Genomic DNA, 17,406 nt, shown 5'->3' on the forward strand with positions numbered 1-17,406 from the left:
GACTCCTTAGGGTTATAGAAAGGAGCACAAGGGTCTGGTTCATGGGCTGGGCAGTTGGCTAGGTCCTAAGCGCAAGTTTGAGGTGTCCATGCCAAGTGGGACTCTCGGCCGCAAATTGCACTTGGGAGTGTGACTTCGGTTCCGAGCTAGGGGTCAAGTATGTTGATTCCTTGGGTCCAGGAGGGTTCCTAGAGGGGCTGGTCAGGGTTCGGCTCGGGGTGGCTCGAGCTTGGCTCGATGAAATAACAAGTTGGCTCGAGGAGAGTGTTCGAGGGTCCTAGGGTGATAGGATCGGTTAAAGGATAAGGAGTGTTTAGAAGGGGAGTTGAATAAACACTCACGGTTTTTAACTCTTTCTCGAAGGTTTGAATCAGTTTGCTGAGAAACTGATTCTCAAAATCTTGTTAGTCGATCACAGTCAGTTAAAAGTTAAGTGCGGAATATAACTGACTAAAAGATGGACAAGGTTTGTTTCTGGATGTTCGTAGATTTCAATTACTCCTACATCACCCCTTCTATCACGAAGATAGGATTTCAACTAAAATATTTTTGCTCATTCAACTTGCATATTTTTAAATGCTTTACAAAATATTTAATCGGTTTCTACGAAAGATTATTTTGAGTATTTTTTGCTTGGTTTGAACACCAAACTCGATTTAATTCATCGGTGATCAATATTTCAAGGACCGAGCTATCGTAGTTCAACGATTTTCACTCCCAACCGATCCTAACAAAGGGTTTTCTTGTGGTGAATTAGATCGAATCATGGCTCACGGGGGTCGAGTCATGGTTCACGAGGGCCAAATAATTATTAAAAGTCTAAGTTTTGAATTCAGGAATTTTATATTAAAGTTTGAAATTATTCGGGATTAAAACGTCTTAAAAACGAATAATTAAAAAGTCTAATATTTAGCTAATAAAATTATGGAAAAATTAATTTAGGCTTAAATAATTATTTGGGACATGTTATAGTCAATAAAATTAAGAAAAAGTCAAAAACGTGAAATTTTACGTCTAGGGGTAAAACAGTAATTTTACAGCTAAAAATTAGTAAATATCATGGCAGTGCTCTGAATGCTGTTTTATATGCTAAAATTTTTATTTTAAATGTTTATGAAATTTTATGATTATTTATGGAATTTTATGATGAACCGATAACGTTAAAAGATATGTTGCATGCTTATTTTTAAAATAAAAACGATATTAAATGCATGATTTTTATAAAGTGATGAAAATGTGAATCATTGGAGGATGTGAAGTAATTGTGACTATTATGAAGTTATGATGATATGAATGGGGAAATCGTGAGGGAAAAGATATCAGAGGGAGCCCATTTATGGGAGAAGGCCCAAGAGGGAGCCCGACGATCGTATTTCCATATGATGAGGATATGTCAAGGCTCTGTTGACCGGTGAGAGTGTCACTGATGTTCCCACCGCCCAGTACTGTGGTTACATGATAGATGGATCCATCGACTTTATGAAGAAAAGGAAAGTCACGATTAACGATCTGAATTCAATAAAAAGAAAAAAAGTTTATACTCATGATGAAAGGATATATGATATGTAATGATATAAAGGAAAAAGTTGATGTTTAAGTTATGCATGTTCATGAAATGTTATTTTACGTAAAAGTATTTTAACTGTTGCTTGTGAGCTGTATATGTATTACTTGTTATAAAGATTATGATGTGCTAAGCCTTTAGACTTACTAGGTGTGATTGATGCAGGTGAGTTTGATGGAGGTTTTGATGGTTGACCATGCTGGGTTGAAGGTGCACATGACCCGAGGATCAACGCTTCTACTTTTCCGCATTTAAGTTTATGGTTATGTTAAAGATTTTACGACTGTTTATTTATTCTTTTGAAAGGTTTTAATATGGACTATACTTTTCAAATTTATTGCTTTTTAGGTTTGGTTTTATGTTTAAACTATTTCCGTTGATTTTCAAATATTAGTTGGTTATTTTATCTTTAAAATGGTGTCGAAAATACTTTATTTATTTTGTAAGATTTCAGCCAAATGCTAGTAAGTTAGGGAAAAAAATATTTTTTAGTAATTTTTAAGCAAAACGAATAGCAGACGTTTCAATTTTACTTTAAAATAGTTTTAAATGCTATTTAAAAGTACTTTATATTATTTTCAAAACTATTTGAAAATGTTTATCTAACGCTCACAGCAAAGAGTAGAGAGGATTGACCCTGCAACTAACATTGTAGCCACATCTCTGGACTCCGAGATCTGGAGTTTTAATCAGCCCGCAGGGTTCTGAGCCCTTCCTATCAAGACGTTTAGCTAAACTGTTCAAGGGACAAGATTTCATTTGCAAGTCTACTAGTTCAGCTGATCAACAGACGAAGCCCAACCATGCTGAGACGTTGGATGATTAAAGAACTTAATCATCAACAGTATACCACCGCTTGATTGCCTTGTGAGATCAGAATAGATGATCAATGCGGTTTAGCATCATTTGAGTCCAGTTTTGAGTCAGCTCGACCAGTAATCCAGCAAAAAGACCAAGTTCAAGTCAAATCCGCTGCTCTTCTGGCAAAGAAACTCAAAATCGCTGCAGCATTCAAAGCTTTCAAAGCGACCAGTTGTTAGTAAATTCAGTTCTATTATATGTAGACTAACTAATATGTGATGTTATTTAAAAGTATGCTATTGTAGTAGCAATTCCCCTTACAATCACTGATGTGAGTAAATGTATGATACAAGGGACGCTTATTTGATTAAATAAATATCGTGTTCATCCAGTTAAATTTTCATATAACTGAACTGTTATCTTAAGATTTATTGCCTAAACTGCTTTAATGATAAAATGTTGTTAAATTCTTTTTAATCATAGATTATTTTATTTTCGATTAAAGGAGTTTTTATTTCAGTAATTGAGGGGGAGCTTTCTTATCCCTCGAACTGAAATATTTTCTTTTTACCCATTTTTTAAATCAGCCGTTGATTTTTTTTTTACTCAGTTTTTAAATCAGCTGTTGAGGGGGAGCTTTCTTTAAAAAGATTCCTCAAACTGAAAAATGTTTTTAAACTAGTTGTTAATTCTATTCTTGAGGGGGAGCTTTTTTATCCCTCGAACTGAAAGATTTCTTTTAAATTTTTTTAAATGTTTTTGGTTCTCACTATAGGGGGAGAATCGGTTTGTTTTTTTAAAAAAAAAATCGCTTTAATTGCTCAATTTTTGTGATCATCAAAAAAAGAGAAATTGTTGGAACATTTCATGTTCGCAATCTTGATTTTGATGTTAACAAAACTTGCTACTTTGTTTCTAATGATTTATTGTAGTGCGCAGAAAGCTAGAACTGATCAAGCTTCGAAGTGATCAGTTAATTGAGCCAAAAATTGAAGCTATCGAGACGCAACTGAAAGTGCCAGCTGATTGCCCAAACTGAATCAGCTCAACTGACATATCAAAGAACAGTTCAACTGATATCCAACTGAAGCCCGGTCAGCTGATGAAGAACTCAACTGATGAAGAGCCCAGCTGATCAATTCAACTGAAAGAGTGAAATCAGTTCAACTGACGAGTTAAATGATTTCACCAGCCCAACTGAAGATCAGTTCAGATGACCAGTTAGGAGCATCAGTTAGGAATCAATTAGTTGCAGATCAAGACAAGCTTACCTAAGTGGATTCCAGCTACGCACAAAGATACAAAGCATATGTACTATTGATAGTACAATAATGGACGTTGCAGCAAAACTTAAGCCAAAATGTTCCAGAAGGTTGTCGGAAAAGTCGAGACACAAACTTCAAGGAACACGTTCAAGCTGCAACTGATACAATTATTGAGTCTCACGGTACGATCGATTTCCCGCCTATAAATAGAAGATCAGTTAAGACCAATAAAAAAAGAAGAAGAACAAGAACAAGTGTGCGAAGAAACAGAGAGAAAGGGCACGCTTATTGCATATCTGCTTACTAGAAGCAATTTGCCCAGAGGGAACACTTCATCGTGTCATCAGCTTAGATTAGAAGCACAATTCCCTCAATGTGTGAGAACACTTTCTTGTAGTGTTCATTGTTCAGTTCTCTCTCTCTCACACACACACACACACCACCCAAAATACAGTCTTGCACAAAGACATTAAACTTGTGTATGTAGTCTTTGACACACAGACGTTAAATAAGTGTTGGCTGGGAGGTGCTGCCTTCAGTCTAGTCTAGGAGTTCGGTTAGGCAGTAGGTAAGTCATAAGCTGGGTGGATTTGTACAAAGTGTTGTATAAATCAAAGTCGTCTAGCGTATCATACCCGAGGAGGTAGAAGAGGTGACGTATGAGCAGTTGAAGTATCCGAACATCCATAAACATATCATGTGTTCTTTAACTGTTTAACTTTGGTTTTCAACTGATTTGATCATTTAGAGCATCCGTCACTTCAGTTGTCACAATAACTGAACTGATATGTGCCACAACTGATTCCCCTAATTTCAGTTATTTAGTTGCACAGTATATAAAATTTATCAGTTTTTCTTAACGAATGATTACTTCGAGTGTTTTTCGTTTGATTTTTAATCAAACTCGATTTAATTCATCAGTATAAACATTCTTAGAACACGAGCTATTGTAGCTCTTGGAGAATATTGTGTTTGAAGCACCTCTGGTGCCCAGCACAAGATCCTTCATAAAAATTTAAAAAAAAACATTATAAATTTGTTCTCAGGGCGCTGCCAGGACTAAAATCTAGACTCGCGTGCAAAATGACCATTTTGCCCTTTTGGAAAATGACCGTTTTACCCCTGGACCTCAAAATTTCGACCCGAAGCTTACCAAACTCCTTAAAAATTCCAAAAAAAAGTTTTTAAACATTTCTTAGACGTTAACTCGAGCTCGATTCGAAACTTACACGATTCGTTTTAAAACTTGGACCGGGGTCCCGGTTTTAACCCGAATCAACCCGAAACGCAACCAAATCTTTCCAAACTTAAAACACAACTTAATATCATCAAATTAGACCCAAAACCCTCTACGTCGAGCCACCTAAGATCTCCCAAAACCTTGCTGAAACCTACTGAAATTCCACCCCCTAAACGTGGAAACCCTAGTTGTAACCACTCGGCCCTAGCTCGATCACCGCCCCATCCAGACCCGAACCAGACCACCTAGGACTAAGACCAGACCCAAATCATCGTGACTTGCAGCCCCACACACGCCTCAACACCCGTGCACCCAAAGGACGCCCAACACACCAAAGCCGCGGCCAAGACTACTCTTCGATCGGTTGGCTTCGAGACCAGCTCCAGTCGTGTTCAAGCTATCTTGGACCATGAATTCGACCCACAAGGGTCTATGTAACGCCCAAAAAATCAGTCTATAAACCGTATGCATGCAAAATCATTTTAATTGCTTAACTGTTTTATTTAATTGATTTTAAATGCTAGCATGATATTTTTATACGATTAAATGTATGATTGCATGATTAAATGATTATGTGACATGTTTTCATGAAATTAAGGATTTTACCCGAATATTCGATAATAGGCAGGGAAAAAGAGATCGGGGACGACCAAGACAAGAATGTGTATTTGACAGTATTTTTCATTAAATAATGACAAGGCTTCCTAATATGATTTTAAAATGATTTAATTTTTCTAAAAATGTTGGAGTTCGAATTATTTTACGAGTCGAGTTCGATTTTTTCCCGGGAAGCGGGTTTGGGCAAACAAGGAGTTTTGAAATATCAAAAATATTATTTTAGGGAAACTAAATTTATAAACTTTTATGTTTTAATTAATTAAGTGTTATTGGGCTCAATTTAATTAATTTAAGTAGGCCCAATTACCCTTAAGTTGCAAGCCCAAAACCAAAGCCTATTTAACTTACAAATTAAATTATAAATAGGACTCATAGGCTTTCATAACCTCACAATTCACTTCAATCAGCCGAAAATTCACTCCCACACACATACAATTTTCTAAATTAAGGGAAGGAGAAAAGGCTAGGAGTTTTCGTCGTCCGGTCGTCCAACGTCGCACCCTCGCCGAAGATCGAATAATCGAGCGTTATAAACGCAAAGGCACGTTTCCTAAACTCTTTTAACATCATACAAATCATAATATGCTTGATTTAATTGTTTATGCATGAAAAATATAGGTGTTCGATTATTTTACATCGGGATGCGTATTTTTCAAAGTTTCAACGATTTTACGTTTATTTGAAAAATATTTTTGATTCCGACGGACATCCTGTCAATACATGATAAATTATGAATGATTTATAGCCAAAACATGACAAAATAATTGAGAAATCAAGGCTGGAAATCATGGGCTAATTCAGAATTAAGAACCGTGAGTTTTGTGGAGTCTTGTGTGCATGTTTTGATTCAAGGTGCTCGTTCCTTATGCATGGGGTTAAGGGGCCCGATCAAGTCTGGGTCTGGGTCAGGGGTGGTCTCAGTCTAGGGCTAGGTTGGGTCCTAGGGTGGCTAGGGTTCGAGTTCTAGGCTTGGGGAAGGAGTCCACCCAAAGTGGGACTCCTCCCATATTCACGCGTAGAGTTGTTCGGGGAAGAAGAGGGGCTCGCAGCTCGGTCTGGGGGCAAGCCAGGTCGTTCATCAAGGTCCAAGGGTCATGGGCAGGGGTCGGGCCAGGTGCTGGAGTGGCTGGGCTGGGCGCTGGCTCGAGAGAGTCGTGAGAAAGATTGGGGCGCGCAAGTTGCTGCTGTGCGTGGGGGTGGCTGTTTGCGTGGCTTGCTGCGCAAGATAGGGGCTCGGTGGTGGTCCAGGCTAGGTCTGGGCTGGTCTAGGGTCAATTAGCTTCAGGTGGGTTTGCTGGTTAAGGGCCTGGAAGAGTCCTAGTGTCTCTAGGATTCTTGGGCGTGAGATGCAACAGCGCACAGAATTTGGTGCTTCGGTCCAGTGAGTTTGAGCGACTTGGGGGCTGATTCCTTGGGTTGGGCTTGGTCAAGAGGGTGCCTAGATGGGTTGGCTAGCGTTTGGCTTGAGGTGGCTCGGGTGTGGCTCGAGTAAATCGGGAGATGGCTCGGGTTGATCGGTTAAGGGTCAATTTCGAAAATTAAAAGAACTAAAATTGAATCCATGGGTCCACGGGTGTGGCTCATGACTTGTAAGGATATAATAAATACTAAAAATGTTATGTCTAAAATTTGGGATCAAAATAATGAGTTTTGGATTTATCCGAGATTTTATCGTCGCACAAAACGTTAATTAAAGAATTAATTGAAAAGCCTAGTTTTATGCTTCTTAAAAATTTGAAAAATTATATTTAAGCTTAAATAATTATTTTGAATAATCTCATATCATTAAAAGTGAGAAAAAGATAAATTCGAGAATTTATATGTCCAAGAGAAAAATGGTCTTTTTACACTTAGGAAAATACGAAAAACGCTTGGCAGCGTCCCAAAGGATCATAATGTATGTTAAATGATATTATATAATTTAAAATGATGATTTTAATGATAATATGTATTTTTATGATTTATGGTAAAGTTGTGCAATTTATACTATTTAAAATGCTATTTTTAGAAAGCTGTCTTATTTTATGATTTTTAAAAGAGAAGGAAAAATATTTTGAGAGATGTGAATTGACTGTGACAAATGATATGATATATGATATATGATTTTATGGAGATGACTTGAGGGCCAAGGCTCCAGAGGAAACCCATATTCGGCCAAGGCCAAGAAGGACCCTGTTTACGGGCCAAGGCCCCAGAGGGACCCCGTCTATGAGAAAAGTCCCCAGAGGGATCCCGAAGATCGTATTTCCATGGTGGAGCCTAGTACCAACCCCCATGAACCATGTGGAGCTACGACTGCAGTCGACCAAAGGATAAAAGCCAGTCACTTTCAAGGATCAAACTTCACTTAAAATGATATATGATTGAAAGCTTATGATAAAAATGATTTTTATGATATATGATTTATGATGTTGATTAAAGCTATTTTAAAATGATATATGATTGAAAGCTTATGATAAAAATGATTATATGATATATGATTCATGATGATGATTAAAGCTATTTTTAAAATGATTTAATTTTGCTTAAAACTTATTTTGAAAGATTTTTAAGGGATTTATTTATGCTTGAAGAGATTTTAAAATGATTTTACGATTTATGATTTAATTATGCTAAAATGATTTTATATGATTTATTTATGTTCAAAAGATATTTTAAATAAAAGTACGATTTTTAATGCATGTAATTGTATATGTATTATTTGTTATCCATGTTTAGAACGTGCTGAGTCTTTAGACTCACTAGGTTTGTATGATGCAGGATTTAATGATTGATGGGAGGCGCTGACGCTTGAGTGGATCGAGTGCAGCAGTACACACCCGAGTGCCTTTATGTTTCCGCACTAGCTAGATAGATAAATGATTTAAAGATTATGTTAAGGATTTTTAGATATATTTTTATGCTTTGTTTTATTGTTAGTTGATCTTTTCAAAGGTCGCTTTAGGAATTTTTGTTAGTCGATATTTTATTTTATGCACTTGAGATTTCATATGTTAATTTATTATGATTCGTGATTATGTTAAATTATTTTATTTAGTAATTTAGAATTTATGATTTAAGATTAGACAAAGAAAAAAAAATCGAGATCGTTTCAGTCTGGTTCATGGCTAGGAATGACCCTTGCACAGCCGGCTCAGCCTCTCACCCAAACCCTAACGAAAACGAGCCAACCCTTCAACACAACCCCTCGGCTCTTAACATGACATGCCTACCCTCGTCTCCAGCCTTCTGACAACCCTTTACCATCATGCACATCCACTTTGCCTCGACAACACGGCAGCCCCTTGCACGAAAATCATGAAAAGCGTGAGTTATGCACAAGAAGAAATCGTTTTCATGAACCTTTAAAGCAAAAACGTAACATTATGACTGAATTTATGGTGATTGCTCGAATATACAATATTTTTTTTTACACATTTGGAGTATTCAAAAAGTCAAATCAAGTATCTAAACCCCAGAATAGATACTAATTTGTAGGTCAAAATAAGTACTTACTCTCATTTCATTATGAATGATGGACCATGTTTTTTGAAAAATTAAATGACATGAACAAGTCTTCCTAATGCTTCTTCTATGAAAATACCAACAATGACTTGCTTGTATTCTATGATGACCCATATGACATTTAAAAAAAAAAAAAAATTAAATGACACCAACACAACAATTCAAATGTAAGTTGAATCGCAAATAATCGACTTTAAAAAGTCTATTATAAATTAACCACACAATTGGGTATCACTTGGGAAAAATTAAGTTCCAAGAGCCTAAAATAGAGTAATTTTTCAAACTATTCCTGTAAAAAAAAATTGCTTATTTGTAAATGTAAGAAACCACACAACATGCATGAAACTGTAACTGAACATAATAATTTAATGATTATTGCATAAACGACTTCATAATGCATATCTCAATTGCAGTTAGACAACCAATATCAAAAGTTTTGTTTAACCAACATAAAGTAAGTCTTACATAGATAGATAAGCAACAAATTCTACACCAACAGACTGGTCTTATTGAATGCAAACTAGAAATTAATCAGATAATGCGAGGTATTTTTGAACAACCTTCGGTACTGCTTTTTTAGTTTAGCAACCGCTTATGTCTGCAAGAATTTTTTTTTTTTAAAAATGATATGTTGGTTTGGCCTTTTGAAAATAAATAAGAAACATCACAACATAAATAATATAATTGAATGAAACGATATAATATTAAGATCTATTTAACTCAGAACCAATTATGGCATTGGTTCTTTCATGTTCGTCTAAGAAATATGGCCATGATTTTTTTTACAGTGAATAAATTATTAAAAGGTGAAATATGAGATAATTAAACAAAAAGTTTAAAAGCCATTTTCGGGGAAAAAAAACTACTGGAAAAATGCGGAAAATCCCACCTTTTCTCATACTGTAAGTCCGTCATTGGACATAAGACTATTCGAATTAACTCAAGCCAGAAACAATCTCATAATCTAGAAGACACAGATAGACTGATTTGCTTGTGATAACTAAATCAAATAATCAAACACATAAAAAACATGACATGTAAACACGTCGGATTTTTTGAAGCAGAAAGGGGGATGATAGATCGACGGCTGGATTTGCTTGAGCGAGTGCCGATGGATTTATATTTTTCAGAGAGAGAGGCTGATGAATTAAGTGGAAAGAGAAGACACAGTTATTTGTGTGGAGAAAATTATATATTTATGTAAATAATGAAAAGGTAAAAATATAAACTTGACTTTATAAGAATTAAAACTAAAATTATGGTGTTATCAAGTACTAATTTATAAAAAAAAAAAAATTACGCCCAAAAGAGGAGAGTAATTTTACCCAAATTTTATCCAAAAATATATATTAATCGAAAAATATATAAAAATGAAAATCAAATCAATCAACACGTTTTAAATAGACACCCGAGCGGTACTTTTTGAAAACCTTTGCTCTCTCTCGCGCCGTCTCTCTTCCCCTCTTTTTGGATCTGTAGTTACACTCCATTTCTCGCTGTTACGGTAAGTTACGCTGCGGTTCAATTTTCTTACGCTGCTTCCCGCTCTCAATTTCAGTATTCCCGGGGATTATTCTTTTTGATGTTATGTGTTCTGCGGGGTTTTATGGATGTTTTCGGTGAAATTATGAAGGAATGAATTTAGGGTTTTTGTGGGTTTTATTATTTGGATATTCTGCTTTTTCAGTAATTTGGTTTCGAGTCGCTAAATAAGGTTTAAGCATCCGAATTGGTATGTTCAGTGCTTGCTTGTGTGGTTTTTCTGCTCAATTTTTTTAACTCTGAGTGGAATTTCTTTGTAATTTGACTTTGTTTTGAATCTTAATATTTTGTTGATTATATTATATTTTGTATATATGTTGAATTTAGTACGCTGGTGTGCGGACTTGGGACGCTTTAGGTAGCATATATTCGTTTTTTTGTTTAATTGCTCTATTTTTTCTGCCAATACTCCCCAAATTTATCATTTTGTTTGTCTGTAATTGCGAATGATGGTCAGCATATTTTAGTTGTTTTTCTTGCAAAATAATGGTATCTTCATTTTAAGCCGTATATGTATTCAAGAAGTTGGGCAATCTTGATTTCTACTGTTATTTACTCATGCTGTTTGATACGAGAGGTTTTATTTTTAAGGAAACAAAATCCGACTCCCTTTTACCTGTCACCAGTTTTCAAGGGTTCTTTGGGATGGTGCTTTTGCGTTGATTTTAGAGGGCTTAATTTTTGGCATCACAAATGATCAATACTGAACACAATGTCAATGGAATGGGTATTAATGGAACTTGTACTCCTGCTCATGATAAGCAACTTCCTAGCACACAAAAAAAAACTGCTCTGAGAGACGTGCAGAATGAAAACGCAGGATCGATGCCAAAGCAGCAAGATAATTTGCTTACTGGTGTGGGAAAACCAAATCGTGATGCGGTTAAGTCTAGCGGGAATAAGCGGCTTACACCCGAGCGCCCCTCAAGTTCTCAGGGTCTTCCATCCTTGACCTACAACGGTATGAATGAGAATGTCATGAATGCACGTAGGAGATTTGAATTGGAACTTGGAAGGGGAAGACTGCAGAAAAATGTGGAAATATATTCAGACAATTTGCAATTAAGGAATACTGTCCAACCATCACAGGAGGTACCTCAAAGGCCTGCTCAGACAAAGGATAATAGTTTTCAATGCATGCCTTTGGCTACTTCAAATATTATGACCCCTATCACTGCCTTTTCAAGCAGTGTTCCATCTGTTCCAAATAAGCAGAATAATAGCACTCAAGCTACCAAGGTCTCCCCAGAGGTTCCACGTACAGTTGACATTAAGAACGCTAGTGATCAACTAAGAACAGAACGCTTCATTCACCTGCAGAAGTTTCTAAAGCAATGTGACGAGTCCAACCAAAGAGAGTACGTGCAAAGTGAGTTCTCCTGTTCCATGAATTTGTTTGGTGCTACTCACTTCCTTGTGTTCTTTATTGACTATCGCTGTTTGTTTTTATGGGATTTCTGTCAGTGCTTATGCATTTGTCTCCAGCTGAGCTTAGCAAGCATGCTGTCGAGTTGGAGAAGAGAGCAATCCAGTTAACCATGGAGGAAGGTATGTACTTTTTGTACATTTGTTTGCTTCATTCTTATTTGCAATTTCTATATCTTTGTTTGGCATCAAAGTATGTAAATGTTTGAAAGCTTTGCATTGACTTATTTGCATGCATTGGAGACTCGGTTGGAGAATGATTCCGGATGGAATATGTGCATTTTAATAATCCATATACCATAATATTTCATTAAAGTAGGAAAAAGGTACTCATGTTAAAGATGTGTAGGAATTACATTCCCCGGAAATTAGACATAAGCTTTTGATTGCTAGAAATGAAGGAAAATGCACAAATACCATGTACTTGTGGCATCTGATTTCTGTGTAATTTTGGAGTTATAGAAAGTTCCTTTCTATTTTTGAACATTTAATAAGTATATATATTTTTCGTATGCATCATCATCAGCAAAATGTGGAACTATTGGTACATGTTGGATAGCATTTATCCTTTGGCTATATTCATGTTGCACGGTGTAATGCATTCCGAAACTATACTACAGGCATGTTGATTTGGTTGTGAGACTCGAACGATTTTCCCATATCACATTTTCAAAGAAGTATAAATCTTCAACTTAAAATGTCTGAGGTACTGGTGAGAAAGCGTTCCTTGTTGGAACATAATAACTACGGCAAATGATAGCACCGAGTAACCTGCATCACTGTATTGTTTTCTGTGAAGAGTGCCGTATTTGAATATTTAATATAATGAGCTTGCATGTTTAGATACAATGACCGCATCTTAGAAGGGTGTTTGACTTAACTTTTTATAAGCTGTTCACAACAACTTATAAGATGTTTGAGATCTCATAAACTCTTAAAATTTGTTTGGTAATTTTTTTTAAAAAATATCTTATAAGCTGTCAAAATAAATTGTTTGACAGCTTATGAACTGTTTAAAAAAAATTGGATACCCGAATTTATTTGAAAAAGTCTTATTTGAATAACTTTAAAAGACCAAATAATCCTTATTACTTTATCATATCTAAAATCTACCAGCATATAATTTATTATGTAAATTAATTTAAAACTTATAATGGTAGGATAGATAAATAATATATAATATAAATAATATAATATTATAACATTTGTTGTTATTAATAAATATTACATTAATATATTGATTATATAATTGTAATAATTATTATAATAAATATGATTAATAATAATTATTTTATTATATTAATAAGCATAATAAAATAATAAATTAATTTAATACTTATTATAAGCCAAAATGTCAATTTTAGTCATGTAGTGTTTTGAGGTGTGATATTTTTACTGCTATATCTTTTATTGAATAAATTATAGTACTGTAATTATGTTTTAATAATCAATTTTAGTTTTTTTTTCTTAAAATCGTGTAATTAAATTGCTAATCTCATTGTTAAAATTAATGATTACATTGTTAAACATACGAGAATATGACAAGGAATTTTTTTAATTATGCTACTATAAAAATTTTAAAAACTTCTATAACATTAGTCATTTAATTACACGATTTTGAGGAGAAATACTAAAAGTGATTATTACAACATAGTTACAGGATCATAATTGATTCAATAAAAGATACATTACTAAAAATGTCAAACCTCAATACATACAAGACTAAAATTAATTTTTTATCTNTAATTATTATAAAATAATAATAATTTAAATTTGAAATGGTAATAATAATAATAATAATCATTTTTATAATATATCAGTAATAATTATATTATTATCACTATAAGATATTATTAAAATTATTTATTAGTTCATTCAAAAAAAATTTATTTTTTAGTATATTTATATTTATTAAATTAAATAGTATAAATATTATTATAATAATTTTGTTATTATGTAATTATAATTTTTATAATAATTACTATTAATTATTAATAATACTATTATAGTTGTAATTTAATTAAATATTTAAAATTAAACCTTTTTATTATAAATCCGAATAATCATTTATAAAAAATAACAATTGAAATTATTTTTATAGTGCTATATTGTTTTTGGTAATTATCATATAAAAGATCTTATAATATTAATATCAGACATCAAACGAAATAGCTTATAAGCTCTAAAAACAATTTATGAAATATAACATTTTGTAAGATGTTTTAAATAAGTTTAGTCAAACACCTACTTAGTGTAACTTTTATCTGATATGATACGGGGTTCATTTTCATCTAACAATAAATATAATGGGACTTGGCAGGAGGAGTATGTATTTGAGTTGAAGAATGCACATTGGATAACATTTTATTTCATGCCTTTGCATCTGTGTTCAACTATTGAAACCATTAATTTAGTACTCCATGGTCAGGAATTGTTTGGTTTTTACCTTGGTAATCATCTTTAATACACCAACAAATATGGGTTGATAACTTTCTTAATGACTATTGTGGAGTTTTGGGCTCGAGTCAATTGAAATTGTCGAGATTTGCTGGTTGGATATGGCTAGTCGAGGTCGTGTCATTTGGTTGGAAGAAAGTCTTGTCTTATATTATTCTTTCTCATGACAGGAGTAAGACCTGTTCGTTCAACTTTCTGAAGTTTTGTTTGTGACCAGACATTCACTTTGTTTGGCGTCCATTTGGGAAAACAATTCCCTATATCCCAAAAGTAAAACCAAACATTATTGTATTGTTTCGTGTCGTTGTTAAAAATATATTTTCATCCATTTTCACTCATTCGAACATAATACTTAATTAAATACAATTTCTCGTCAGTTCCCAAAAATATCGAATTACTATTATATTATATTTTTACGATATGTACAATCATATTTTAAAATTTTAAAATAGATATGATTATCATTTGTCATAAGCAAAAAGTCTTACATAAGTTGATGTTAAAAATCGTCCCATAAGAAAAGTCACATAAATCATGTTCCAAATGTTATCCCAAAACCTTCTCTCAGAGCTGAAAATTTGAATCCAAACACTACCTTTATTTCATGATATGCGAAAACTGCATACCGATTTTGTACAGTTTCCTGTCTTTTCTCCCACCTGTTCTTTTTCATGTATCTGATCATGGAGCTTGAGTTGTAAGCACCAAGTAATAATACCTAATGAAGCCCTGTAATGTTGTACAGTTGTATCACTTCTCTCTCATCAGCTCATGACATTGATGACATAAGCCAACAGATTAAGAGCGGCGAGCTACTCGAATATCATCTCTAAACTTCCCATTCTCTGTTTCATCAGCTGAGTAGTCACAATGGCGAATGTAACCTTTTGTCAGGACATTTAGAATGAAATGGCATGTGTAAAAACATGGGTGGTCATACGAGTTGGAACTTGGCTTGTTGCTTCTTTTCTGGAGAAATTTTCAGCGTGACATACCAATGCATTTACTCTTGAGGGTTTCTCCCTTGATATAGAAATTATAGACTTATCGTATAATTGAGATGCTTTTTATTTAAGTATAATTGAGATGTTGATAGCTAGAAATGTGGATATCTATGCTCACTTACCAAGTTGAGGCAGTAAATCTTTCTTTTAGTTCTGAAAGAGCCTTGGGTATAGTTTGTAAGCTGCTTCGTGTAATTTCTTTTTCCAAATTCAAATGCGAAATTCTTCTATATTCTGTTTTGTTTGGTGACAGGAAACGAAATGCAACGGATGAAGGCGCTGAATATTTTGGGGAAGCCTTCTCCGACCAATAATTTGTCATCATCAACGTAGCTGTACCAATCAGATGAAATTAACAGGTATTTTGAAGTGAATGTATCCTTTGCAGTCAGATTGGAACGTTGCCGATTCTCTTTGAAAATTTTGTTTATATTGTAGGAATCTGTTGTCTTTCGAACCTGTTTACTTGTTTTTCTGCTTGGATGACTGCAAAAGTCTACCCTCTGTGACTTTTTAGTTGTATGGTCGCTCTGCAAGCATTGTAAAATACTCCAAGAATTAGTCAATTTGATAGTGCAGATATATAACTGGAGCTGATTCTCTTTGGTTCTTGAAACGTGCATGTCCAGGGGAACATGGATTGTTTCTTTACACAATAGTAGTATAGAATTACCGGAGAAAGCAAGAAGCCAAGTTCCCCTGGACATGATGCACATTTCAAGAACCAAAGTGCATGTCCAGGGGAACATGTGTGTATTGAGTTGTGACATTTTATCGAATCAATTAGTCTTATTGTTACTATATTTTAATAATCAATTTTAATCATTTTTTTTTGTAAAATCATGTAATTAATGATTAATTTTATTGTTAAATTTTTATAATTATATTGTTAAAAAAATTCTTTATGATATTCATGAATATTTATGTAATTATTAAAATTTAACAGTAATTAATCACATGATTTTAAGAACAAATGTTTGTTCACCACCATTCCATGCAGATGTATTCAAATTTGAAGTATTTCATGTTTTACTAACTCATGTGAGGTTGTCTGCTACGGATTAATTATGTGAGATGAATGTTTTATTTAGGTCGTCTATGAAAGACATTAATTTTGTTATAAATTTGAGTAAGGTTGATTTGTCTAACGAATTATACCATTTCAAAATATATTGGATTAAGAACTGGAGTGATACCAAGCGTGTGAAATAGTGACATAGGTTTTGCGTTCGACCCAACTCTACCCTAAATTCTAGCAAAATGAAATAAAGTTGAGAGGGGTGATACTCAAATAGATAATGCAAATATGAATCTCTTAGGTTCAATTTACGTAACTAAAGTTTTGCGTGGATAATTTATAAGTAATAAAGATATAAATAAAACTTCGGGTTAAAAAATTGAGTAGGTCTTTTGTGAGACCGTCTCACAAAAGACGAGCCGTGAGATCGTCTCACACAAGTTTGTGCTTAAAAAATTGGTGATTGAATCTTATAAAATCTGATTGAAAGAAAAAGATATCATTCGAATACAATTTATGATTTAATAATAATAATAATAATACTTTAGTAACATATTTGTCATTATGGCCAATGGGTTCGGGTAGAATTACTGGGCTTTCTCGCCCCGTTTCAATGTGAAGGGGCGAGGAAATCGTGCGGTGAAGCAATCCTCGCACGATTGTGGTAGCCGTGTAGGTGGCTTTTGTGCGGTGAAGTGTTTTTGTACATATTTTTTTTTATTTTTTTAAATAATTCAAATTAAAAAAACTAAAAAAGTAAATTAATTAATAAAAAAATTAAACAAAAAAGAAAGGAGTGGTGGGACGATCTAGAATTTTTTTTTATTAAAAAAAATTTATTTTATTTCATGTATTTTTTATGTAATCATATGTAACTTTAACTTTTTTTAATTATGTATAATTTTTATTTTCTTAATTAACAATTTTAATTGAATAAATGTAATGTTTTAAAATAAAGAATTAATATT

The 17,406-nt window shown here is 33.7% G+C and overlaps 1 protein-coding gene across 3 annotated transcripts; it reads left to right on the top strand.

The window, feature by feature from the left end:
• The first annotated feature begins 10,372 nt into the window (after positions 1-10,372).
• Positions 10,373-16,068, top strand: LOC140966278 (uncharacterized). 3 transcript variants are annotated; one of them, XM_073426615.1, is made up of 5 exons: positions 10,373-10,496; positions 11,161-11,903; positions 11,999-12,082; positions 15,674-15,779; positions 16,050-16,068. In XM_073426615.1, the coding sequence occupies exons 2-4, from the start codon at positions 11,228-11,230 to the stop codon at positions 15,751-15,753; spliced, it is 840 nt and encodes a 279-aa protein (XP_073282716.1). In that variant the 5' UTR covers positions 10,373-10,496; positions 11,161-11,227; the 3' UTR covers positions 15,754-15,779; positions 16,050-16,068. The 3 variants fall into 3 exon arrangements, with proteins under 3 accessions (XP_073282716.1, XP_073282711.1, XP_073282705.1); XM_073426610.1 differs by lacking the exon at positions 16,050-16,068 and adding an exon at positions 15,859-16,012; XM_073426604.1 differs by lacking the exon at positions 16,050-16,068 and having other exon boundaries at positions 15,674-16,012.
• The last annotated feature ends 1,338 nt before the right edge of the window (positions 16,069-17,406 follow it).

The sequence above is a fragment of the Primulina huaijiensis genome, chromosome 2 (genome assembly GCF_012295235.1).
Source record: "Primulina huaijiensis isolate GDHJ02 chromosome 2, ASM1229523v2, whole genome shotgun sequence".
NCBI lineage: Eukaryota > Viridiplantae > Streptophyta > Magnoliopsida > Lamiales > Gesneriaceae > Primulina > Primulina huaijiensis.